The sequence below is a fragment of the Mytilus edulis genome, chromosome 1, assembly GCF_963676685.1.
Source record: "Mytilus edulis chromosome 1, xbMytEdul2.2, whole genome shotgun sequence".
Lineage (NCBI taxonomy): Eukaryota > Metazoa > Mollusca > Bivalvia > Mytilida > Mytilidae > Mytilus > Mytilus edulis.
In genome coordinates, this window is record NC_092344.1 from 84,244,008 (window position 1) to 84,271,211 (window position 27,204).

Consider the following 27,204-nt stretch of genomic DNA (forward strand, 5'->3'; position numbering starts at 1 on the left):
AATATCAATAAAGATAAATACATTGTATTCCAGTATTCTTCTCTGCAAAACAAAGGGAAAATGATAAATTGATTGCGGCAATATAAATATTCTGTCAATTTTTCAACAAACTTTAACATATTTTGTTCAAATACTTAAAATAATGCGACTAGACAACAACTAGAAAAAAAAATAGCATCAGCATCACGACAGGCGCCGTGTGTGGAGGAAGGTCTAATTATCCTTCCGGAGCACCTGAGATCACCCCAAAGGTCGTGTTGCTTAGTCCTTAGTTTTCCATGGTGTGTCCTGTGTACAATTGTATTTCTGTTTGTCTTTTACTCTTTTAACCATGGCGTTGTCTTTTTATATTCGATCTAGGAGTTTGAATGTCTCTTTGGTATCTTTCGTCCCTCTTTTATAAAAAGTGTACTTAATTTTGACATAACGTTTTAAATGAACTTATCATATTCATTTGGTGTTTTTTCTTTATTTAATTAGATATAGGAAGATGTGGTGTGAGTGCCAATGAGACAACTCTCCATCCATATAACAATTTATAAAAGTAAACCATTATACGTCAATTTACGGCCTTCAACACGGATTGCATGTTTGTAACCATTGTCTACGTACTATTAAATTTGATCATGAGTTGAACATAGATTAAAACAAAAGATATAGAAATTTAATTAATATTGCACTAATTGTTCTTTTAGTGTTCTTAATTTTCTATTAATTTTAAATAGATACACCAGTTTTTACATATTTTTTTTAGATATAAATGAATGTTCTTCCTCTCCTTGTAAACATGGACAGTGCCAGGATCAGAGCAATGGATATTCTTGTAGTTGTATTACAGGATATGCTGGAATTCATTGTGAAAATAGTAAATTCTATTTAAATGAATTTGGTCACGTGTTACAATTAATTTTTCTTTCACAGAGCTATTTTGTGTTCTTTTACAACAGATATGCATTTGTTTTCAAGCAAAATATCAATTGAATATATACTTTAAAATTTAAATACATGAAGAATTCATTTAACATTCATCTAATTATAAAATTAAAATATGTTCATTGATAAATAATGTGCTCGATTTGGTGAATGTGTATATTTAGGGGACGACCATTTGATATTCTGGGGAGGAGGATTTTGAAAATAAATAACTCGGCCTTGTTATCCGCAAAAATAAATGGTTTATTCTGTGGTAGTTTGAAAATAAATTACCTGACTTGCAATGTATTGAAAATAAATAACTCAGCGGGTCTAATCGAAAGCATGAGATGGCACCAGATTCTTCATAAATTCATCTTTTCCCCCAAAAAAAAATCGGGAAACACTTCCCAATTCTTTTAATAATAATAGTATAAATATTATTCAAATATACTTGAAATGTCTGAATACTGGTTTCATTTAACTTGAGGTATATTGTTTCAGGAATACTTACCTCACTTTTATTTCACATGGCCGTAACTACCTTGAGGTAAATGCCTCATGTCGGAAATTTCAAAACCAAACGCGTGTCTCCATATCAAATTGTGTTCACCGTGAGTGCTTTGCAAGAAGCAAGTTCTGTTCTCCTTCACACGTAGCCCTGATTTTTCGGGATTTATTTCTCTTTTGTTCATTTATTGCCCTTCTGTATTCTGTTAGTGTTGCAATCATTTTGTAATTTAGTGATTTTGTTATTAACTTGATCATGAGTTTAAAAAAAGACAGCAGCCACAAACTTAACACCATGTATATGTGAATAACATATTTGCTATATCATGCAGACCCTTGTCTTAATGAAAATGAAAAATCTTGCTTCAATAGTGCAGAAAATAGATAATCTGTCTTCTTGATTAACAAATAAATAACCGATCCAAAACAAATCCTCCTGCCACCCCCAACCTCCCCCCCCCCCCCCCCATCCCCAGAATATCAAATGGTTGTCCCCTTATCATGTGATTGTCACATGAAAAATAAATCTCAAAAACTGATTTTTAATTCTGTTTTCTCCAGTAGTAGTACAGACAACACAATCCTCAACAAGTACAACATCAACTGTGATTCCGACACGTACACGATCAACACCTACCATCATCACCAAGGTTTTATCTGCAGCTCAAATCACTTTGATCAAAAGTCCTTTGATACCAACGACCAGTAAGATAAAGGCCATAAGTACAGAATCCTCAAATTCAACTAATCAGAAAACTGGTAGTAACATACTTTGAATTTACCCTGTCCACATATGTAATTTATGTTTTAAACACGTTCTTAAGTTATACCGTGCTTTTATTTTTAAAGGAAATTTTATTTCTCAGTCTCTAACCTTTCCGTATATTGTAATAAACGTATGACATAAGAACCTCGACAGTATGTATATAAACTCATACTCCTACCTGATCAAAATAATGTGTTTTACCATTAAAGTCATAAGAAACGAGTGACCGGTGAAAATAATGTTCTTCCAATTCTTGAACCAATGCATACAAACATCATAAACTTGGTCTTCTGTGCACGAATTTATCATTTTTTTTCGCATAAATTTCGTAAAATCGTCAATTTTTTTTTTCAATCGGTCAATGTTGTTGTGAAAATTTGACAGGTAATTAAAGTTCGTGTTTTGAAGCCGAAGTTTAACGATTGTCACCTGTTTGTCAACAATCAACAAACAATCAACAAAAAAGCATGGAAATTGAGCACGTGTTTACATGTAAATTCAGATAATAGTTTATTTTAAGGACATCCATGCGTATTGCAATCACTGGATTTTTACGAGATGGGTCACACTGAGGTCACTTTGCATACGGAAAATATGTCGGGGGAATTGCTTCATGGAAGGAAGCAATTAAAATAAAGTAAACTTCTTCTAAATATGAATATATTAAAGAATGTTCTTCAGAAAAAGTATATATACATAAGCTTTATAATGAAAACTTTCCATTGAGTTATAAAAGAACAAATGCATTATTTTTTTTAATTTGAGGTTTCTTATGACTTTAAACATTTTTTAACGATAACTGTCAGTTTTTAGAGCTTACAGATATTTTATATGCTACTGTGGATTTATTATAAATCGTTAGATACCAATATTCTTCGGTTTCGTTGGTTTTGCGTAATCACGAATTCAAAAGATCAACGAATTCTAATACATATAGGCTTTGTACACAGAAAACAGGCAAAACCACTCAATCAAATATCCACGAAAATGCAAGTTTTCCGTAATCAACGAAAATTGATACCCACGAAAATAAATGAATCCACAGTATTGTTAATTTTACTGCAGAACCGAAATTCAAATTATTTCATGGACTTTTAAATGCTAGCCTATATATTTAAAGTAAATATGAACGATTTATGGCATTATAAAAAATGTTTAATCGTAAATTTGCAATACACATATTTGTTTTTATGCCCCACCTACGATAGAAGAGAGGCATTATTTTTTCTGGTCTGTTTGTCCGTCCGTTCGTTCTTACGTTCATTCGTTCGTCCGTCTGTGCATCCATCCATACGTTCGTTCGTCCGTCTGTCCCGCTTTCGCTTAAAGTTTTTGGTCAAGGTAGTTTTTTTATGAAGCTGAAGTCCAATCAACTTGAAACTTAGTACACTTGTTCCCTATGGTATGATCTTTCTAATGGCAAATTAGATTTTTTTATCCAATTTCACGATCCATTGAACATGGAAAATGATAGTGCAAGTGGGACATCCGTGTGCTTTGGACACAATCTTGTTTACTATTAGAAGATTTTTGCAATTGTACTTTGTGTATTTGAGCTTTCAATGTTCTTAAATAGGTTATAATTATTCTGCTACATTTTATATTCTGATGAAGATTGTTTTCGACTACAAATATCGATTTAACAGTAACGTCAAACAAAATGTAATTTTCACCTAGCATTGAAAACATAATTTATCATTAATCAGAGCAGGTATGCTAACAGTTAAATTTTAAATTTGAACATGCCATCAAAACGATGATACAAGATATTGTACTATACAAATACAAAGTTCCAATGACAGAACAACTTTTCATTACATTAAGAAACAGTAATTGGATTGTTTAGTTTTTTTTGTGTGTTGACTGTATTCACAATTTTTGCATAAAGCGTAACATACAAAAAGTGCTTCTTCCTTGTTATATAAATATCATTACAATTTATATGAGGATTTATCAAGCTGATTTTAGACATTTAGACTGAATATCATCATTAGTTCATATGAAATTTGCTTTTATGTTTAACTGAAGTATTAAATGAATGCGCTTGTATGGATGCTTACTGTGAAAATTATCAACATCAGATGCTCAACTACTGTATCATTGTCACAATGTACACATAGGATATACCTGTAAAATTATACTAATGATATTGATGATATGAATGATAAGTGTAGAAAAATAATTAACCATTTAAAGTTTCATTTTTAATTGTTTACAGTGGAAACATGGATTGTTGTTATGATAACGCTGGTAGTTTTAGGTGTTTCAACTGTTTTAGTTAGTCTTCTGTGGATTCACTATCCAGTGTAAGAATTTATAGTTATATCGAAAATTATTAAACAATCCTTTCTAAAACTAATAATGTTATAAGAGCCCCAAAAACGATAGTTTTAAATATTGCTCGGGTAATTACGGACATGGATAACTGAAAAAAAAGTCTAAGAACACTCAATTTGATTATCAGCTATTGTTTGTATGAATATTTGCAAATAAAAACCACAGTTTCTTTTTGCGTTCATTGTAGATTTTTTGTTTATGTTTTTTTAGGAGAGGGTGTTTTGTTATATTTTTAAATGCTTACATCCCAGTTTATCGAACAAAATAACCGACTTGTTTATTACTAATCTCATTCTAAAAACTTGTTAATTATTTTGAATGCACTAACCAAGAAAAATCCTAAGATAATCGATTGAATTTCAAACGTCACAGGGGTAAGCTACTCCCGCTATACAGCCCTCGTCTGCTGTTCAGTTTTTTTAACATATATGTATATATTGTAGATGGATCAAATAACTTGATTTACCAAACCTATTAAATTAACTATTTGTTTCTTTTACAGGTTGAAATTAAAGTTTGTGAACAGATTTCGCCCTAAGGTCAAGGATTCCACACAATTGGATTCGGGACAAGGCAATGCTGACTCGAAGATAGTTGAATACTGCTGAAACCATAGTTAATCTTAAACTGTTTTGCAACAGTGGTTGTATATTTTCTTTTCCGCTGATAATTTTTTTCCATCAACGTTTTGCCTCGTTGTGATTTGAATTAGAAAATTAAGAATGTCAACTCGTAATAATTCAAAACCAAGTTCTGGTAAACAATATGTTTATGTTGTAGATATATATTTAAAGGGGCTACCATGATATGCTTATTCTTCCGGCTGCTTTTGATATCTTTCGAATGTTTCACTTCTGTTTTATGAACTGAATTCTTTGTATAAATTCTGTTCAAAAATACGTGTATGAAATCATTTTACTTCAGTTATTGATATTAGTATTGTATATCGACAACTTTAAACTAAAAGAAAATTGCATGGATCGGGATACATTTCTTTCATAAACTTTTCTTTACTAACAAAGCTTTGTGTCCATTTTGTTCAATTGTCTTATATACCTATCTAGTGTCAATTCAAACCAACATTATGACATGCAAATATTTTCTGACGGATAACAACTTGAAAGAAGGCTTTCTGTCAATATAATGGAATTTAATGACACTGCCATACAAGTAAGAGGCTTAGCAAGCTATAAAACCAGGTTTGATGCAATATTTTCTGCAGAAGGAAATACATGTACCAAGTGCGGAACTTCACAGTTGTTTTTAATTCATTTAATGTATATAAGCTGTTGATTTTGCCATTTGAAGAGTGTTTTTCCGTTTTGAATTTCCCTTTGAGTTTGGTATTTTTGTTATTTGCTTTTGACAATAGTTGAACTATTTTTTTACAGATGTGTTTAATATAAATAACGAAGACAAATGAAATATTTATGAATTTCCTGAATTTAAGAAAATCTTAATAATTTCGCTCCAAAAACATAAATTTGTGTGTTTTAGGGAGAAAAAAACAACCTAAATCATTTAACGCCTGGGTCTTATCTCATAATAGCACATTGGCGATACAATCTTCGTGCTTGCGCGTTGCTGTTTAAGGAAAATACAGATTCTTTCGAATGCATTATATTCATAAAACGTTCTTTCCACTTTACAGAACTCGATCGATACCGATGCTTTCAGAATATCAATTCACGAGAGTAGCATTAGCTTAACAGTGAAATGTTTTTCTCACACTGATAAAAAAAATGTGAAAATACACAGAAATTAGAGAAACCCCCATTTAAGTCAAATATGTCTCTTTTGTAGATACAGATTCTAGGTACTGACGTTGTTTATCGTCGTAATTACGAGTTATAGTGTTCTTTGTGTTTGTCTTTCTGTTTGTTATCTTCCTTTTCCTTTTCCTTTGATTTTTTATTATTTAATTTCTTTTTAATTCCATGTTGATAAAAATCAGCCCATCCTGTCCATAGATGATATAACGTTATTTGCATAATGATAGAATTAAATTCCTTAATGAGAAACATAGTTTACCTTAGCGAGCGATGTATGAAAATGCTGCATTTTTGCCGTTATGCAACAATATAAAAGTACCGACAACCATAAAATTGATGCATCGGATTGTACTTGTGTGTTTTCCATTACAGTAAGAATAGCTTTCTTCGTTTAACAACAAAAGAAGAGAACTTTAAAAATATTTACGGGTTAATGTAAGAATAAGAAGACTTGGTAAATGAGCCGTAACTCCGCCAGATACCAAATGACGTAGCTCCTAAATCATCAACTTGACTGAAAATTGCAGATTATATTTATAAAGGTCAATTATATTTGACATTGCAAAACCATGATATGCATTGAAATGCAGAACTGAATAGCTAGGATAGTCAGCGCTTCATCTTTGAAATTAAATAGCATTTATACAACTAAATTCTGTGTAAATTTATTGTATGATAATTAAAGTATTAGTAACCTTAAGGATTGTACACCCTAGCCATACAACGCCTCTTCCAGATTTTGCAGAACGTTAATTCACTGTATAATATTTAAAGTATAAGTAACATTTTGGTCCTTCCGCCACAGGCATACAATGTCTAAGCTACAGTTTTCAAAAGTTTTGTTTTAAATTTGGGAGTGAGTTCTCTTCCAATTCGTTGTTGTTTTGACCACATATCTATCATGAGTCGATTGCATTTGATGGGTTTCGGTAGATAAATCAAACGTCTTGCATACTTAATTATTAGCGTTGTATCTATGAGAAAAAAGTAAAATCACAAAATTCTGAACTCTGTGGAAAATTTAATCGTAAAGTCCCTAAACAAATGGCAAAATCAAATGACAAAACACATCAAACGAATGGACAACAGGAGTTTTCATTACAATGTTAAAATACTAACGGCCATACGATATTTAAATGTTAAGGACAACGTACCACACTTGTGTGTGTGTGTTGAAGAAAATAAATCAACATCAAGTTTTTTTGTCAGTTATTAAGATAAAACAGGCAGCGACCAGTCGTATATTCGTCGTACACACGTAGTAGCATGATCGTTTCAGACAATCAGCACACTTGAAAACAACATGAACTGAAAACAGAACAATTATATAGCACGTATATAGATAAAAAGTCTCTTGAACCAAAGTAATGATTAAAACATGCTGTTAAATTATATAGATATAGATGAATGTCGCTATGACACTTGCTAAGACCATGTCAATCGATATTCCTCTACGTGTAATCCTGGATACACAGGAACTTACTATGACCAAGATAAGTTAGTCTATATTTAGTTATATTGTTTTTCAACCTTATTTATTAGAATTGTGGCTTACTGACAACCATCTTTTTTTTTACCCAGACAGGTTTAACTCACATTATCAAATGTGCCATACTCTTCTAGAAAGTTAAGATAAACAGGTCTCACTACTGTTCTTTGGCACCTGATTTATACCCCAGTGTTTTGGGGTGCATTTGGTTCAATATATATATTATGTGTAGTCTTTTGTAAACTGTGAGTCTGTTGTTTTTCTTTTATAATGATCGAAATCGTCTTCCTCTATATTTATAATATGTCTGCTAATATCAAATCTTAGCATGGTTATTCTCACATATGTTCCAATTTGTACATTTTCGTAATATATAAGTCCTCATGCCTGATACAAGATTTCTCATGGTAACTTGTGACGTTGTCTATTGTTTGTTCCATCTGTCTTTCTAGTGTATAAATACATTTTAGATTGAATGGTTATCTTCGCTCTTTTTTAATAAATTTACCAGTAGTATTGTTGTAATAAGTATGTAAACCCTTTATCAAACTGCAACATTGCATTCACCCAAACGGAATTATGGTTTAATATTAAATATCTTATAATAACTTCTTTTGACACAGAATTTAAAAAGTCCATAAAAGTCTTCCCATTGCCGCGTGATTTAGCTCGGTCCATTTACATACATATTAAACAGATATGCTTTGGTTTGATCTATCACTCTTACAGGCAATATCAACTGAGTCGCCACAAAGATATTTCTTTCGATAGTTAATTTGCATTTTGTGAACCGTTATCATAAAATGTTCTATTATAGGTTGTTAGTAATGATGAATTTCTTGTAATACATATATATATATATACGAGATCCATCCACACGAATGCAAGATGTGAGCGAACATTTCGAAACGTGCAGTAGTGGAAAATTTACCGTATATCCGTTCTATAAAATGAACGAATCGAACAAATATAAAAGACTGGCAAAGGAAGCACACTTTATAAAGGACTTTCAGCCAAAATTAAACGGATCTACGTAAACACGTTTGATTTATCTCCCCTTATCGTTATTGTAACGTAATAAACGTTACCAACGGCAGTGTCGTCAAGGACATTGTTAAAACGTCGCCTGAAGATTGCCAGAAGGCATGAAAGCGCTAGTGACAATATTTTAACGATCTGTTATTATTTGATGTGAAATGTAGTTTGCAAATTTAAAAATATTATTATATATATATATATATATATATACAACTCGTCTAAACATCAACCCAACAATGTTAGATCTGTAAATTTGCTTTCGCAAATTTTTGGTTCTTCCCTCGCCGGGATTCGAACCCATGCTACTGTGATATCGTGACACCAAATCGCCTGCACTGCAGCCGTCCCGCTAGACCACACGACCACATAGAGCCCAGGTGGTCGTGTGGTCTAGCGGGACGGCTGCAGTGCAGGCGATTTGGTGTCACGATATCACAGTAGCATGGGTTCGAATCCCGGCGAGGGAAGAACCAAACATTTGCGAAAGCAAATTTACAGATCTAACATTGTTGGGTTGATGTTTAGACGAGTTGTATATACATTATGTACACAGCCATGTATCACCATCATTGATGGCGATCCGATGGATACATCTGTTGTAGGGTTGTCACTGACTCAGACGTACTTATATATATCTCTATTTTGTGCATTTTTCCTTTTGTCTTTTTGTGTGATAATTTTTCATATCATACTACTCGCTTGAGATGAAAAATTATCGCTAGAAACTAAGGAGGCACGTGGCGTTGCTGAGAAAATTAACATGAAATTGACATCGTCGTCATAGGTAAAATAGCGATAACAGATTATCATTGGTCATCTCAACTAGATTGCATTTCTCGCTTTCGCCGTACCGGTTCAAGCGAAAAAATCAATCTTGTTGAAATGATCAACGATAATCTATAAATATAGATGATAAAACACCTTATGATTTTTCTCAAAGTGTTTACATACAAACTTAACATTTTATCGAATGTGAAGGTAGTGCTGGAAACAAACAGCTAATTAATTTAGTTGTGTCGATCGAGAGTTTTCTAGAGCTTGCTTACCAGGTTGATCGGTTGATGCTGGTAGGCCTAAAAACTAATTTTCTCTTTTTTTATACCTACAGCCAATTGCAAAAATGATCATTATTGGTGTCTATTTTTCGAATTTGTTACTATTACATAAGTAGCATACATAGTTTGAGGTACGCTTATTGTACTTTTTAAAGATTTTTAAAGAGACCTTGTAAATAGTGCATTTTCATGATGCAAAAAAAAAAGCTACTATGTGGTTTGAAAAATATTTTAAGTTCACCTTGTCCGAATGGTGAGGTTAAGACATTTTCATCAATTCTTGTTTTTATGATTTACGACCTAACTTTTAAACCCTCCGCAATATATTCTAGAAAGACTAATGACTCTGATTATCGTTTAAGTTATTTCTACTTGTAAAACATAAATGCAATTACAACTCAGTTATTTCTACTAGTAATGCATAAATGGATTAACACGGTATTAACACCTCAGTTTACGTTATGGGCATTAAAAAAAGTAGGCGACAGATTTTCTAACTGAAAAATTAGTAAACTTTATGTGCTTTTCCGTTTGCTTTATTATGCAGCTTAACATTCACTTTTAAAACAATATATAAATTAACCAAATACGTAAATGAGCATTGAAGATTGCATATATTTTGCTAACCTCGTTGTACTATCAATAGTAAAGACGGGACTTTTTATTATAGGTATTTATTGTAATTAATTTTTTTATAAGCTTCTACTGTGAAATGCGAATCTTATACTTGTTGGTGTTCTAAATTTTTATGAAATTGATAATTGTATATGCATGTTGAAAACATTTAAACAAATGTTACTGTTGAAAAAGTAGGAAATCAAGTTAAAATTTGTTTTTTAGTGATTAACTATGCCCCTTATTTTGATATTTCAACCTCTATTGTCTGTTTGTTTTGTTCACACATCTTTGTCAATATCATTTAATGTCAAACAAGCGAGAGGTTTAGTTTACCAGGTTTAATTCACCATTTTCTACATAAGAACATGTCTGTAACAAGTCAGGAATAAGGCAATTGTTATCCATTCCTTAAATGTCTATGCGCTTTTGATTCTGCTATTTGATTAGGGACTACCCCTTTTAAATTTTTCTTTGAGTTAGTTCCGTTCTTTTGTAAACATACTTTTTATTAAAATTAAATATCAATAAAAACAACAATGTTTTAAAGACGAAGTCAATATTCGAGTTCGTTCATGAAATTCATTAGGAAAGTGCATTTTAATAAATATATTTGAAAAATTATAATATAAACTCTTTCCTTGAATTAAGCTGTTTTGAGTTCAATACGGAAATACCGTGTGAAACATTCAAGTTTAATCATGCTCTCGTTTCAAACTTCATCTGTTTAGATATAAATGATTGATTGCATATTGTTCAGATATGGGGTTTTTTAAAAGGCAACACCACATTGAGCGCAAGGTAATAACTTATTGTGCTATTGTGTTTACATTTTCTGCGCCCTCATCAGGACTTTTAAAAAATAAATAATGATTTGATAATTTCAAGACACCACAACAGCATATCTTGGTTACTTTACCTGTGTGTACCGCCAGAAATTGATGGTTCACTTGACTAACAAATGGGGGCTTAGAATAAAAACCACGGGTTTGATAGTTTGGATAAGATTAAAAATCTATCATTTGATTCCACAATTTCAGGACTTGTATAGTTAAATTTACATAGAAAGTAATAAATTTCAATTTTTGATTGATTTTTAGAACGGATTTTAATCGTGGAAATTCTTACAAACGATACAAGCTTCTGCGTGTTGAAATGTTTTATTTGTTATTTGTTGTCCTCTTCGTCCCTTCTATTTGGTGTATTAATGAATGTGGATCAGGGGTTAATTTCTGCGATCTTGGAATGCATTTACTTTGGACAAAATGCGCTCAACCTTGTGAAGGAATTAGACAAAGAGAAACGTTAATGTGCTGTGTACAAAACAAGCAAACTTCTTTGAATAGAAACGATTGTTTAAAGATGTGTAATAAGACAGTTAAAGATATAGTAGAAGAAATGCCTTGTGCACAAAGATGTGACCATGGTACCTATGATAATAAAAGAAATTGTCATTGCCAACCGGGATATAGTGGTCAATGCTGTGAAATAGGTAAACAAATATGTTCTTACCGTGTTGAAACGCTTTGTATCTTATTTGAGTTAATTTGTGCTTATTTTAAGCTTTTCGTAGTTCCTTCGGTGAATAAATACCTTATGATGTATCTTAAATATTTCGGTATGTAAAATGAAGCTTTGTGTAATAGGAGATGTATCAATTTTACCAGACCGCTTTTTAATTGCTATTCCAATGACCAAGCCTGAAATTAAGGCGATCAAAATGATACAAATACAATGACCTGATAAGGAAACGAGACAGGGTGCTTCGACAGAGTAGCTTTTCCTACATATATACAGCAATCTGCCATGCAGTTGCCAATCAGTCAATAAACGTGTACAGTGCTCTTTAACTTTGTACCTGTTTGGCTTTATAAATATTTTGATATGAGCGTCACTGATGAGTCTTATGTAGACGAAACGCGCGTCTGGTGTACTAAATTATAATCCTGGTACCTTTGATAACTATATGCAAACTGTACTGAATGTGAATACAGAAAATATAAGAAAGAGAATCATTTAAAAGATAAAAGATAGACACTCTGAGCACCTTTATCATGCATTTACAAATGTAATAAAGGTCGAATCCTGGGTTTTTTTCAGAATTGGATGAATGCATGTCCTCGCCATGTAAACATGGTTCCTGTCGAGATAACGTAAATGGCTATACATGCGCCTGTAATGCCGGATTTACTGGAATTAATTGTGATATTGGTATGTAGATTTTGTTTTTCATAGATATGGACTTGTACAAAGACAGATATATGTATCTTAAGTCTTTAGTGGTGTGGCAAAAAAACACATACTAGATAGTAGAATCAAAATTGTGTACGCCAGACGCGGGTTTCATTATTGACGTTCGCATTATAAAAGGTAAAAAAAAGGCAAAATGAAATACGAAGATGAAGAGCATTGATGATCCCAATTCCGAAAGATTTTGCCAAATTAGGCTAATGTTAGACTGTAAAGGTATATCTTTGCAATGGTCATTGAATCGTCATCAGTCAACTATGGATAAATACAGATTAATGAGAAAATATCCTCTTGATTGAATTAAAAAAGTGAAAGCTTTATAAATATTTACAAATGGCATACGAGCATGTTTATTTATCTATAGAGCTTACTTTTTCCCTGATAAATACAATCCTAGGTAAATCAAATAGGTTTCAATCAACTGCTTGTTTTGGCTATATAAAAAGTCATAGCTTTTGTCTTCAAACTAAAAGAAATTAAATCTTTGAAAAGCCTTATTTCTGAAAAGGCGGATGTGCATCGATGTTTATAATATCAATCAATAACAAAAAGCAAAGCTAAGCAATTTGGCACCCGTCGTGTTGCTCATGTTATTACAAATCCGGTAAATAGTCCAAATTCACGATGTTCTCAGTTCTGAGATTCACTCGATTAATGAAAGTCGGAAAAATGGGGGGACGGAAGATTAAACTTTGAATTTCCGACATTGATGTTGATAATTCCAAGGTTAATGCTTATATATCCAAGATTACAGTTGGATCTATGATCAAAGTTGGTAGTTCCAATTTCATGAAATCAAAATAAATATAACCAATTCGGAATCATAATTTGCTAATATTTTAGAAGAATCATCTTTAGTTTTCTATGTTGTGTTTTGTGTACTATTACCAGCTACAAATGGATTTTTAAAAATAGAAAAAGAAAAATCGTAAATTTTGGTGCTGTTAAAGATTTTGATATTAAGATTCAGGAATGGGCAGTATGCATTGTTATTATTAGCTTAACTTAAAGTAAGATCAGTAGAATACATTTCTTTAATGTACATATCATTCAAATATCCAATAGTGTTATTATTTTTTTTATATCTGATGTTGTTTCGATGGGAATTTGCTGCTTTTAATCATCAATTATATCTCATAGCAATATAGAAATAGGTCCGCAATATGAGGTGCACGGTAAGTCCTTATTTGAATTCCGATAAATTGACGATATACGGATCTCTTAACAAACAATAGTGTGGTTTAGTAAACAATTCAAGCTCAGTTATCGTATCAAAGAAGGTCTAATTGTTAAAGCTATTTCGTTTGTTGTTACTGAAATAAAACGTAAACAATTTTGAACTTGTTTATTTGCATTCTGACTTTTCAAAGGACATTTAAAAGGTTGTTTAAAAATTCTTATTGGGATTATGAGGCAACGCGGTACAGAGAGTAGAAAATCAAAGCTTGGAACAGATTACAAACCATCAATATGAAAATGCAATTTATCAAGTACTTCCAACGGATTTTTGACACTCAAAATATTCCTTTACTTTCGACGGCCGTATCTAAACAATTTAGATTTTAATTGAACCAAGTGTACTACTAAAAAGAATACGCGTTTTATTAGCAGAAAAATGGCTTGAAGATGAAATAAATGTTGTAAGGTGTTTAGTGCAGCTTCTGAAACCAGGACATAGTAGGAACTTTAACTGTATTTGGTTGTCCTTGTAAAGAGGTAGCTCAATGTTAATGTTTGTTATAGATGGATTGCGCACTAAGTTAATAAGTGTTGTATCTTTGGTGAGTTTTTATTATTATGTAAAATAAAATTATCGACTTTATCAAAATTAAAAATTGCGTACAATGGGCCACATCTGCCTGTTTTGAATGAAGAAAATAAATCAACATCGTGTTTTTATTTAAATTTATTATTAAGATTAAACAGGCAGCGACCAGTATTAAATTCGTCGTAAACACTTATTCAAGAAGCCCTTTTGATCGTTTCAGACAATCACTGCACTTGAAAACAACTTGAACTGAATACAGAATAAACGTATATAGATAAAAAGTCTCTTAACCCAAAGTAATGATTAAAACATGCTGTTAAATTATATAGATATACATGAATGCAGTTCATCCCTATGTCGCAATGACTCTTGCCAAGACATTGTCAATTGATATTTCCCTACGTGTGATCATGGATATACAGGAGGTGACTATGACCAGGATAAGTCAGTTTATATTTAGTAATATTTTTTTATTTCCTAATTTAATCAGAATTTCGCCTTTCTAACAACCATTTTTTTTTTTACCGTAGACAAGTTTAACCTACAATCATTAGATATACCATGCATACTCTTCAAAAAGAAAAGAAAACATGTGCCACTACTATTCTGATTCACCTATTTAACCCCAGACTGTGTTGGGGTCATGTGGCTAAATATATAATGCATGTGAAGTAATACATAAGCTCTAATACCTGATACAATATTTATCTTAGCAACTAGTGACGTTGTCTTTTTTGTTCCATCTTTTTTTCTAGTGTATAAATTCATTTATGATTGAAGTGTTATCTTCGCTCTTTTTGATAAATGTAACAGTAGTTTTTCTTTTTTCTGTTTATACCTACAGCCAATTGCAAAAAGGGATCATTATTGGTGTCTTTTTTTCGAATGTGTTACTATTGCATAAGTAGCATACATTATCTTGTTTCGTATGACGTACGCTTATTGTACTGTTTAAACGGGACCTAGTAAAAAGTTCTTTTCATGATGCAAATAAAAAAGCTACTTTGCTGTTTGGAACATATTTTAGGTTCACTTTGTCGGAAGGGACAGCTTAAGATATTTTACATCACTTCATGTTTATGATTTACGATAAAATATATTTCTTGAATTGAACAAAACTGCCAACTCAATGAAAAAGCCTCTAAAATATATACTTGAAAGTTCTGATTATCGTTTAAGTTATTTCTACTTGTAATACACAAATGCAGTTTAAATTCAGTTTACGATATGGACTTAAACAATTAGGTGACCGGTTTTCTATAGTTTTCAAATGTGCAGTCAAAAATTTGTCAAGTGTATGCGCGATCCGTTTGATATTTTATGCAGCTACACATTCGTATTTTAAAAAATAAAAAATTAACTAAAGACGTATATGAGCATTGAAGATTGCCATTTTGCATATCGTTTGGGAATCTATTTGGACTGTCAATAGAAGAGACGGGAATTTTTAGTTGTCGATATAATAAACATGATTGTAGAAGGAATTAATTGTAATAATTTTGTTTTTAATAAACTACTTCTGAAAATATGAAATTTCCTTCGCCCTCTGTCGACATTAATTCGAAACTAAACATTATGCTTATTGGTGTTCCAAATTTTTAATGATATTGATAATTGTATATGCATGTTAAAAACATGAATATTAAGAACATGGAAATTTAACATAGGATGTTTAAACGACCATTAAACAAATTTAACAGTAGAAAAAGTAGGAAGTTACGTTAAAGGATTACATATTTGTTTGTTTTTATAGTGATTTACTGTACCACTAATTTTGATATTTCACCTCTTATGTCTGTTGTTTTCTTCACACATCGTTGTCAATATAATGGAAATGTATATGACTGTCAAACAAGTGAGAGGTTTATCTTCCAGGTTTAATCAACCATTTTTTATATAAGAAAATGCCTGTAACAAGTCAGAAATATAGCAATTAATATCCATTTCTTTGAACTAACTCGAATATTGACTTCGTCTTTGATACATTGGTGGTTTAATTGATATTAATATCAATAAAATGTCTAACAAAAATACCAAACAAACTCAAAGAAAAATTCAAAACTAGAAGTTCCTGATGAAATGGCAAAACTATTAGAGTAATTTTCTATTATATTCAAATGGCTATTTCATACATAATAAAACTTATTTTTCATTAATTTTAGATATAATTGAGTGTTCCTCCTCTCCTTGTAAACATGGATATGCTTGAAATCATAGTGAAAATAGTAAATTCCATTTAAATTAAGATGGTCACGTGTTACAATTAGTCTTTCTTTCACAAAGCCATTTTTTGTTCTTTTACGAGAGAACGTGCGTAATTGAAATTAACGTCCCCCATTTTTATCGTTACTTGACTGTGTATTTATACATCCCTCATAGCTGACTCCGTGTAGATTTAGGTCTACGACTAGATGAGAAAAGTCAACCCCATATAATTAAAACTCAAGCATGTTTGTATCCTAGATTTCATATTATGACACATATATTCCAAAAGTATACGAGTTAAGCTTTCAAATGATTTATATTAATGCAATGAAGTATGTAGGTAGTCTTAATTAGAAAATTGTTTTCTTCGTCACTTCACTATAAGGAATCTTTACTGTTGATAGATATTGATGAGTGCATGTCTTCTCCGTGTAAACATGGGTCCTGTACTGATCAAGTAAATGGTTATGCATGTGCTTGTCATGCCGGATTTACAGGAATCAATTGTAAAATTGGTAAGATCTGCTATTGTCACTAAAGAATGGTATCAGATATATTTTAGAAATACACGAATCTTAAAACTTGCGAACATCCGGACAGAATTTGTACCTTAATATAATCACACTTGTGTACCGTTGAAGAACGCAAAACCTCTTATTTGTTTTTCTTTTAGTATGTAGTAATTATACATAAAAGTAAAGATTTGTGCAACGAATATCACGATGCTCCTCTCCTTCTTCTTGTTCCAGTTAAGCATGACTCTCAATGAATCTAAAAACTCATAAAATAGTCCAAAAGAATTTCTCTCTAACTAACTTAATATCATTTTTGCCATTTGATTAGGGACTTTCAATTTTGAATTTTCCTCGGAGTTCAGATTTTTGTGATTTTACTTTTTATCGCTGACAAAAGAGAATAACGTTCATACATACAGAGATCAAATATGTCTTAATCGATTTACACATATGAATTTATTTTTTTAGATATAAATGAATGCAGTTCATCTCCTTGTCACCAGGGTACTTGCCAAAATAATATCAATGGGTATTCCTGCACATGTAATTCTGGATACACAGGTTCTGACTGTGAGCTGGGTAAGTCATTGATGTCCTAGAATTTCAATTACATCATCATACTATAGTCAAATATAAAACCTTCGATTTAAAATACGGATTGCAGCATTTTGGTACTATTAAATATCAAAGTTGATAAGGCCGGGATATTTAAGGTAAAAAATATGTGATAAGAACGTTTATGAGGCGATGGAATTTGATGCGACTATTATACAAGTGAGAGGTTTGCCTAGCTTTAAACCCAGATTTAATCCACCATTTTTACATACAGTTCTAAGTCAGAAATATGACTGTTGTCAAAAAAAAAATAATCACAAAAATACTGAACTCCGAGGAAAATTCAATCGGAAAATCCCTAATCAAATGGCAAAATCAAATGACAAAACACATACAACGAATAGACAACAACTATCATATTCCTGACCAGGTACAGGCATTTTCAAATGTAGAAAATGGTGGATTGAACCTGGTTGTATAGCGCTAAACCTCTCACTTGTATGACAGTTGCATCAAATTCCGTTATATTTACAACGATGCGTGAACAAAACAGATAAAGAAAATAGTAAAATTATGTGTTCAGCTATCCGATCGTTTGATGTGTTTGAGCTTTTGATTTTGCCATTTGATTATGGACTTTCAGTTTTTAATTTTCCTCGGAGTTCAGTTTTTTTTTATTTTAAACTTTACGGAGAGTTGTATGTATAGTCAACGATACTGTCTGAAATGATGTATTAGTACGCCATTTTTTTTATTACTATCGAGCTATTAATCAGATGTCAAGTTAGAATCAGATGTTTAATCATATCGGACACCACATTCTTTTAACCCGTAGAATAAAATTTAGTCTTAGTCCCATTCATTCATTGACACCTTTTGAAATTTGTGTTTTGCTGCTCATCAACTTCGTTTGTCATTGTTTTGATTTATTCAATTCCCTTTAGATTTTGTCGGTTACCTTGGTTTTTTTCTTATTTTCCTTATTGATTGATGAGATATGAACATCATTGTGTTAGTGTTTCCTTAATCTATTCTGGTGTTGAGGACGGAGTGTTGTTTTTTTTCTAATATGGTAAAAATAGCGGTGACAATAACGAAATGACAAATACTTTTTTGTCGTTTTTATGCCAAATGTTGGTTTTTTTTTAAAAAGAACATACAGTCCTTCGCTCATCTTGATTCTGTTACTCTCATATATTGCGACAAAAACAACACTTTTGAAACAATGACAAATATTATAAATGCCATAGTAGAACTAACATTTTAGAACACAATCAGACTTCTCTCAATTAAACTGACACAAAGTTTTGTCGCTGAAATAATGATATCATTTCACAAAGATGTCTAAGTCAAGTTAGAAATATATAACGTTTCTCTTTTTAGATATAAATGAATGCAGTTCATCTCCTTGTCACCATGGTACTTGCCAAGATAATATCAATGGGTATTCCTGCACATGTAATTCTGGATACACAGGCTCTGACTGTGAGCTAGGTAAGTGATTGCGGTCGTACGCGTAGAACATCAATTAGACTACAATCTAGGTCAAAATATGTCAACTTAAATTTCCAGCTAAACAACATATATCAAATTGTACGGATTTCTGCATATTGATATTTATAGATTATTACATGGCATTTTGCATATTGCCCTGGTATCAGCCCTAGACTCCCATATCAAGCCAGAGGGCTTTAGCCCGAGGGCTTGATATGGGTCGTGGGCTGATACCAGGGACCATATGAAAAATGACATGTAATAATCTATTTATCACATATTTTTAAGCAAGAGAAAACAAATAGCTTACACCAAATTATGTTTGATATTTCATCAAAAATCAAAAAGATATTTAACGAAAATAAAATAAAAAATGTATCACTGCGAGTTTAAAAAAGTTCGTATCACAGTAGGTAAACAACGTTTTGTGAAAAGTTTCAGAAATGATTAACAATAAATATATTAATTCTAAGAATTGCAAATATTAAACGACTTTAAAATGTTACATTACAAATGTTAAAAATGCTTAAGAAGAATCCTATATCGCTACTCATTCCAGTGTGGCGTCATATATTTTATAAATTCTTTATGACGTCAAAATTTTACGGGAACTTTTGTGATTTTCACTGTTGATTTCTACTTTTTTCTTCTACAGCAGATTCGTAACTTTCTAAATTTCTTTTCATTGTGTTCAACTTGCTTACAAATAGTCTTTGATTGACAGTTTACCGGAAGTTAAACTCGGGGGCTTGATATGGATTTCGAGGGCTGATATCGATATCGGCCCCGAGGGCTGATAACCAACCTTGACTTCCGTCTATTATTGGCCATGCAAAAACGTACATATCAGTACAAAATATGTGATAATGTAAAGTATCGGCGTTGAGGCACAATATGTAGCATTTAGTAATCGCATTTAAACTGATTGTGTATGGACTTTACTCATTGTTGAATGCCGTACTCTTACCTATATGTGTTAATTTCTTTGTCAGTTTTTCACTTGTGCAGAGTAGTCTCATTTACAATCATACCTTATTTCTTTCTGTTTTTAATTCACTTTTTGTGTAGAGAGCAGCTAGTATTTAACCATTTCAATTGAATGACGAAAATCTAAAATATTTGAATCAGATTGTATTTGTGTGTTTTCAACGAAAGACTGATAGGGACATTTCAATGATAAGATTTCTAATTTCAAAGTGAAATTTCTCAGTATTGAGAAACAGGGACATGGTTGATATTTAAAGTTAAAAGGCCGTGATATGCAATTCGATGAACGACTGTGTATAGTAGTCAGCACTTATGTGCTGGAATAAATTACTAGATAGTCATTTCCTGTGTATTTAGTATTAATAAGATGGGATATGTCAGGACCAAATAAATGGATATGTGTGTACTTGTACAAAAGGATACACAAGAGACAACTGTGAAACAGGTAAATGGTATGGCTTTTTTTCAAAGTTTGATGCTAATATTTTTTTAAATAAAAATTGAATCGCGAAAAAAACGACCATATTATTTTCTGAAACGTTACAAAATCAGTCTTTAACATTAGTATTTTACTAACGTCATCGCATTATTAGTCTCTATAACAAAACAATCGTCTTTAACATATTTGTTTAATCATATTGACATTACTTTTATAATAAAATACGAAAATGGTAAGTACTGGTATACTTTCATACAATGCTTTGATTAAATCTGTCCACATATTAGTTAATTGATGAAACGTTCTACTTTATATCATTATATTGTTATTCATATATGATCCCTTTTATTTCTAACTATCCAATTTTTATAATGTCTTTGACGGAATATGTCACCATTGTTCTTGTATGTCAATGTTGTAAGGTCGCCATTTTTCTAATATGTATGTATATTTAAGGGCATACGATACAGTTACAGGGAAGGTAATGACGTTGCTAACGTAAAATGTTATGTTCGCGACGTCAAACTATGACATATCGGGAAAAGATGCATTTTTCGACTGATTTTTATCATTCAAACTGATTTAATTTGAAAACGAGTGCGTGGACCCCTATTTTTTAAAACAGCAATTTGTTTCATTTTGCAAGGAGATTATGTGACCCAAATTTTATAAAACTGTAAATAGCGCAATTTTTTTAATTTTGATAAACATGCAGCAAAAAATGACGTTTCTTCCTCTATTCATGAACATTTGATAAATATAGAGTTATTTCGGAATAAAAATTACATAATTTTCAATGATACTTATAAAATACAGAAATTACCGATTATTTAACAAAAAACAATTTGTGTTTATCTTTTAAAGCAAAAAAGTTACGTCGTTCTTTCGAAAAACAAAATGCGGACACAAATCTGAATTTTGAGCAAATATACAGAATTTCGACCTCATTTTACTCAAAAAGTAGCACATGAAGGTATATTTTTTATGACATATTTGATTTAATCAGGTAAAAAATAGCCTATATACAAATTTTCATCAACTTGTAAATACAGGTTCAAAACTGTATCGTATGCCCTTAAAATGTGTTTATTGGTCATCACGTAATTTCATTCATTTCCATTGTTGTTTCATCATATTCATAATGACGTTTGACTGTGACTTACGACAGTTCAAATACGTGACACTGCACAATATATAATGCTCGTCCCTGCTCAATATCAAATACACGTGGCATTGTACAATATCAAATGCACGTAACTGCGTCACTGGACAATATCAAATACACGGTACTACAATATATAACAAAACAAAGCACTATACAATATCAAAAAAGGGTCATTGCACACAAACACACGGCACTGCACGAAAGCTTCACCTAATATGTAGTTATAATTTCCCGCAAGCGGGAAATTAATATACCGTATGAATATGTGCTTATATTTCATTTACTGCTCAACTGACTTACTTACCTTGCGCATTAAAGCTGTTACAGTATTTGCAGGTATGTTAATTTCATTATTTCTAGAAGTCATGTTTACATTTGTATGCCCCACCTACGATAGTAGAGGGGCATTATGTTTTCTGGTCTGTGCGTCTGTTCGTCGTACCGTTCGTCCGTCTGTCCCGCTTCAGGTTAAAGTTTTTGGTCAAGGTAGTTTTTGATGAAGTTGAAGTCCAATTGACTTCAAACTTGGTACACATGTTCCCTATGATATGATCTTTCTAATTTTAATGCCAAATTAGAGATTTTACCCGAATTTCACGATCCACTAAACATAAAAAAATGATAGTGCGAGTGGGGCATTCGTGTACTGAGGACACATTCTTGTTCTTCATGAATTTCATTCAGTTCAATTTATGTGAATCAATATATTTGATGTTTTTTGGGGGGTTTTTTCTATCGATTTATGAGTTATGAACAGCGGTATACTACTGTTGCCTTTATTTCTATTCCCAAAATTTATGATACAGTTTGATATAACATTTTCATGATTTATCATCTTCGCTAGACAAGGAGAGGATGGTATTAGATTGTAAGCATTGGCTAGCAAAGATGGAACGTTATACATAATTATCTATCAAAAGTTCAAATGAATTATGTAAATTGAGTGTTTAGTGTAATTGTTAGTGCTTAGCCTTCCTTATCAATTATGTTGAATGTATGCAATTGTTTTCCGAATCTGTGGATTCATATAAATTGGTTTAAACAAACAAGTTTATAAGTTGATAAAAGTGGCACAAAAGCAAAATCGGATAGTTGTCAAAAAGTTTTTAAAAAAAATTATAATTAGCATGCCTAAGGTTTGTTTACATGATAGAATTATTAATTGCAACGTATAATTCAACAACAAATAGGTTTTTTTTCAATATGAACCTTTTCAATTTCGATTAACCAGAAAATAAACATAGAATATACGTCAAAACTACTGCTTAAATGTTGTTGCTTCTACGTACTCGTCTCAGAATTATTTTTTTTCCTATAAAGGTATACAAGGGGGGGGGATTTGAGACGAGTGCCTGTGTGTTTGATATATGTTTGCTTTACAGTGCATCAGTACATAACTACTGTGTAGTGGCGATTGGAAAGAAAATTAGCACGGTTGTTTCTCAAAGGAATTTGAGTTTGTAATTGAAACATATGAAAACCCAAATGTAAGAAAACGTTAGAAATATGGTAACAATCAAAACGTCAAGAATCTTGATAATGTCAGTTTAAGGGGATTTTATTTAACACTATATGACTAATCCTTTGCAAAAAAAAGATATTTATACCTATATTAGCCATTCTTTTTATGAAACAAGTGTAGAACAGTACTGATTTTATTTCTAGTATAAGTCAATAAGTATAGACAAATGTATAAACAAATTAAGTTTTTATCTTTCGTTTTACTCTTGCGGAATCACTCTCTGTTGTAAGTATTTTTTAGTTATAACGACTAGAATTTTTTGTAAATATCTGTGATACCTTGAAAACGTAAATTAAAGTACGGAACTGCAGAAGTGCTTGTTAACTATTGTATGTTTGAATATTCCAATACAAATCACTAAGAGAGGTTAAGCTAGCTTTAAAACCAGGTTTAGTCCACCATTTTCTACATAAGAAAATCCCTGTACCAAGTCAGGAATATGACAGTTGTAAACCATTCGTTTTGTGTGTTTCAGCTTTTGTATTTACCATTTTAGTAGAGACTATCTGTTTCGAATTTTACTCGGAGGTTAGTATTTTTGTGATTTTACTTCATTTCATCCTTGGAATAACAGAAAACTCTGTGTAAAACCTGTTGTATGCTATGTTCAAATTGTCTCAAATCAACTAGTGGAGTGACAGATCAAGAAAAAGGTGCTTATTTTACGACTTTAATGGACCGTCATACCTTCAATTTGAAAACGATTTATTTGCAAAGCCAATACCTTAGGCTAACGTTTTTGCCCGGTCGTAGACATTTTCTGCGGTACAGTTTTTTTTTATATATTATGGAAAGAAAAAAAGACATTTGGATTTTTTTCAAATTTCAACATGGGGAAAAAATTGAAATTTGTTAATTTTTTTTTTTTGTCTTTTGAAATATGATTTTGATTTTATATAGAGTTTAATTGTTTATTCATAATGTAAAACTAGAATTCCTTAGTTTTTTTCTTTATTTTGTCTATTTTCACTCAGTTTAACGAAAGCACACTCTGCATTATTTTAACGAACTGGTTACAACATTTGTAAATTTACATTACATTGATAGTTTCATGATTTTCCGAATTAAAATGTTTTAAACTACCTATTGTAAAGTTTCGAAGCCATTTCAAGTCAGTATTTCTTATGAATTTACTTTAATGAGGATTTTTAACTTTGCATTATAGTTCAATTGATATGATATGGGCCTTCTCGTTATTCTGATGCTCATTGAAAGATTGTAGTAATGTTTCTAAACTACCTGTCGACAAACTGCGAAAAGTCCTGGCAATAACAGAATGCATACTTGCTTTAAACATAAACCTGTTAACCCCATTTCAACTTGCTTTGGCATTACAATTACACCATGAGCTTGGCTGTAACATTTTTATTGAAAATCCAAACTCTCGTGGTTTTTTGTTTTTTTTTGCACCTTATTCTGAAGTACGTAGATATCGGACTAGTTTAGCAAATTTGGAAATAGACAGAATCTAAGACATGTCCTATGTACCTTATGGTATTTCTCTATGTAGAAAAAGGTGGTCGTATTATACAGGAGGAAGTAGAAAATATTGACTTAATTGCTGAGACAATCGATGGTAAAAAATGCATTTCACTCATGGCTAGAGCTGTAGTTCAGTATCAAAACGAATTATCAAACGCCCACATAAGTTCCATAAAGGTTAAATGGGGACTAGAAATATATTTAACGTTGAATGATTCGAATACCTATCTTATGGCATGTTTACCTTTCGACAATTCAACAGAACGGTATGGACCTCCTCGTTATTCTGGTGTTTATGGGAAGATTGTGTGTCTTGTTTCATATGTACTGTCTTTAGTATTTCTGCGACTTCTTTCGAGACAAAACTTTTATTCGATTCCATTTTCTGCAGAGAGCACGGAACAAATTGTCCCATTTTGGACCGGTTCTTACAAAAGGCTAAATCTGAAATTTCTTCTGTAGCCTATGCTCCGGTTATAGATGCCAAGCCTAGCGAGATGGCAATAGTATTTACAGCTATGAAACAATGTTTAGATATGTCAAAACGTGCTGGTCAACAATATGATGTGCAAACATTTAACAATTAATTGTATGTTGTTGACCAAATGTAAAATGGTCTTTGCCAGACGTGTTCGAGGATTAACTGTTGGTATATGAGGCTCTCATTGCTCTTTTGTTTAATTTGAAAGCATTTTTCAATTGGTGTAAAGACCAAATCGTTTAATTAATCTTGAACTAAATGTATGGAAGGCGTTCTTTGACTGTCACAGTTCATTTGCGGAATCACCAAAAAGCACTGAAGGTATTGAACAGGTTTTTTTCTAATTCTAAACATTTGATGCCATTGTTTGAAGAATTCAGAATACACTCTTGTAAACTATCACTAACTTTCGCATTTTGGGATATGTTTCTTTGTGCAGTTGAGATATTATTACAGAAAATTAGGGCTGAACGGAACTGGTTGTGGCTTTTACATTTGCAAATGGTAGCTGCAATGTTGCGATGCTTTTTCATTACCAATCGGACGACCTATGCTAGGTGAACACCAGCCTACATATGTGAAATGTTGAATCTGTCTGAAACGGTAAAATCTGTCTTTATGTCAGGTGATTTTTCAATCAGACATAAACATGGAACCTTAAATAGTATCTGGAGTGATATGGCTACAGAGAAAACTATTATTAAAGATTCCAAAGGTTTTAGAGGCATCATAGGACTGACAAGGAATAAACCCGCTTTTCTAATGTTCGTGATTATGTGACTGTAGTTGGGTTATTAGCATTACCTATTGGTCCCATACCTTCAGCTCTGGTCCATGCTGATGGTACCATGTGGAAATGTTGTAAATCTGATATAATTCACCTCTTTGAAGAGGAAATTTGCTCTTCTTTCAATCTTCCAAGTTATGATAATATTTATCAAAGGTACCAGGCTTATAATTTGATACACCAGACGCGCGTATCGTCTACATAAGGCTCATCAGTTACGCTCAGATGAAAAAAGTTAGAAAGCCAAACAAGGATAAAGTTGAAGAGCATTGAGGACCAAAATTCCCAAAAGTTGTGCCAAATACGGCTAAAGTAATATATGCCTGGTATAAGAACATCTTTAGCATTTCGAATAATTAATACTTTTGCAAACAGTAAATTATACAGATGACCATATAAATGATATTAATGTCAACACCGAAGTGCTGAAAAATGGGCTGGTCATACCCTATTTCGAAAAGTTTTCAAATGGGAGATCTGGAATCGTCGTTAACATTGGAAGTGCATTTATCGCCTCGTTGTATGATCCGAAGGGAAAGTCCAGGTATCTTCAGGATCATCTTAACAAGCTATGGGTGAAATTAGTCGCCACAAAGGATGCCAGTCTTATGACAATTCCCCCATGTGAAAACACGTTTTTACAGCACATTCCATGTGCAATGCTTTAAATGCAAGTTTGAATGAACTGTCATATTGCTAAACTATTGATCATACTTTCCAAAGACTCTGCTTGGCAAGAGGGTAAAAACGGTGGGCTCTCGGTTTTCTTTGAGGGACCTATGTCAGTAGATTTTCTTCAAGACCTTGTTTGTACGTACTAGAACACACCCGTGATATCACGGGTTCGTGACTGAATTAAAGTATATAACTATGTGCAAGCCTTATTTTAGTATTAGTATTGTCATCTGATAAAGTCATGCCGATTATAAGATACACAGTTTTTCTCTGCTTTCAAGTCTTTCTGTTTGAACCCGTCGAACTGAAACAATAATATTAATTATTTGGAAAACAAAAGGTCCTGGAATGAAGTGTTTTTTAATCAACAGCATTGTCCTATATA

At 32.0% G+C, this 27,204-nt stretch overlaps 1 protein-coding gene across 1 annotated transcript; it reads left to right on the plus strand.

The window, feature by feature from the left end:
- The first annotated feature begins 11,660 nt into the window (after positions 1-11,660).
- LOC139488072 (fibropellin-3-like) lies at positions 11,661-25,463 on the plus strand. Its single transcript, XM_071273453.1, has 7 exons — positions 11,661-11,986; positions 12,595-12,705; positions 17,122-17,232; positions 17,701-17,811; positions 19,171-19,281; positions 24,905-24,970; positions 25,339-25,463. The coding sequence occupies exons 1-7, from the start codon at positions 11,740-11,742 to the stop codon at positions 25,461-25,463; spliced, it is 882 nt and encodes a 293-aa protein (XP_071129554.1). The 5' UTR covers positions 11,661-11,739.
- Positions 25,464-27,204: the final 1,741 nt, after the last annotated feature.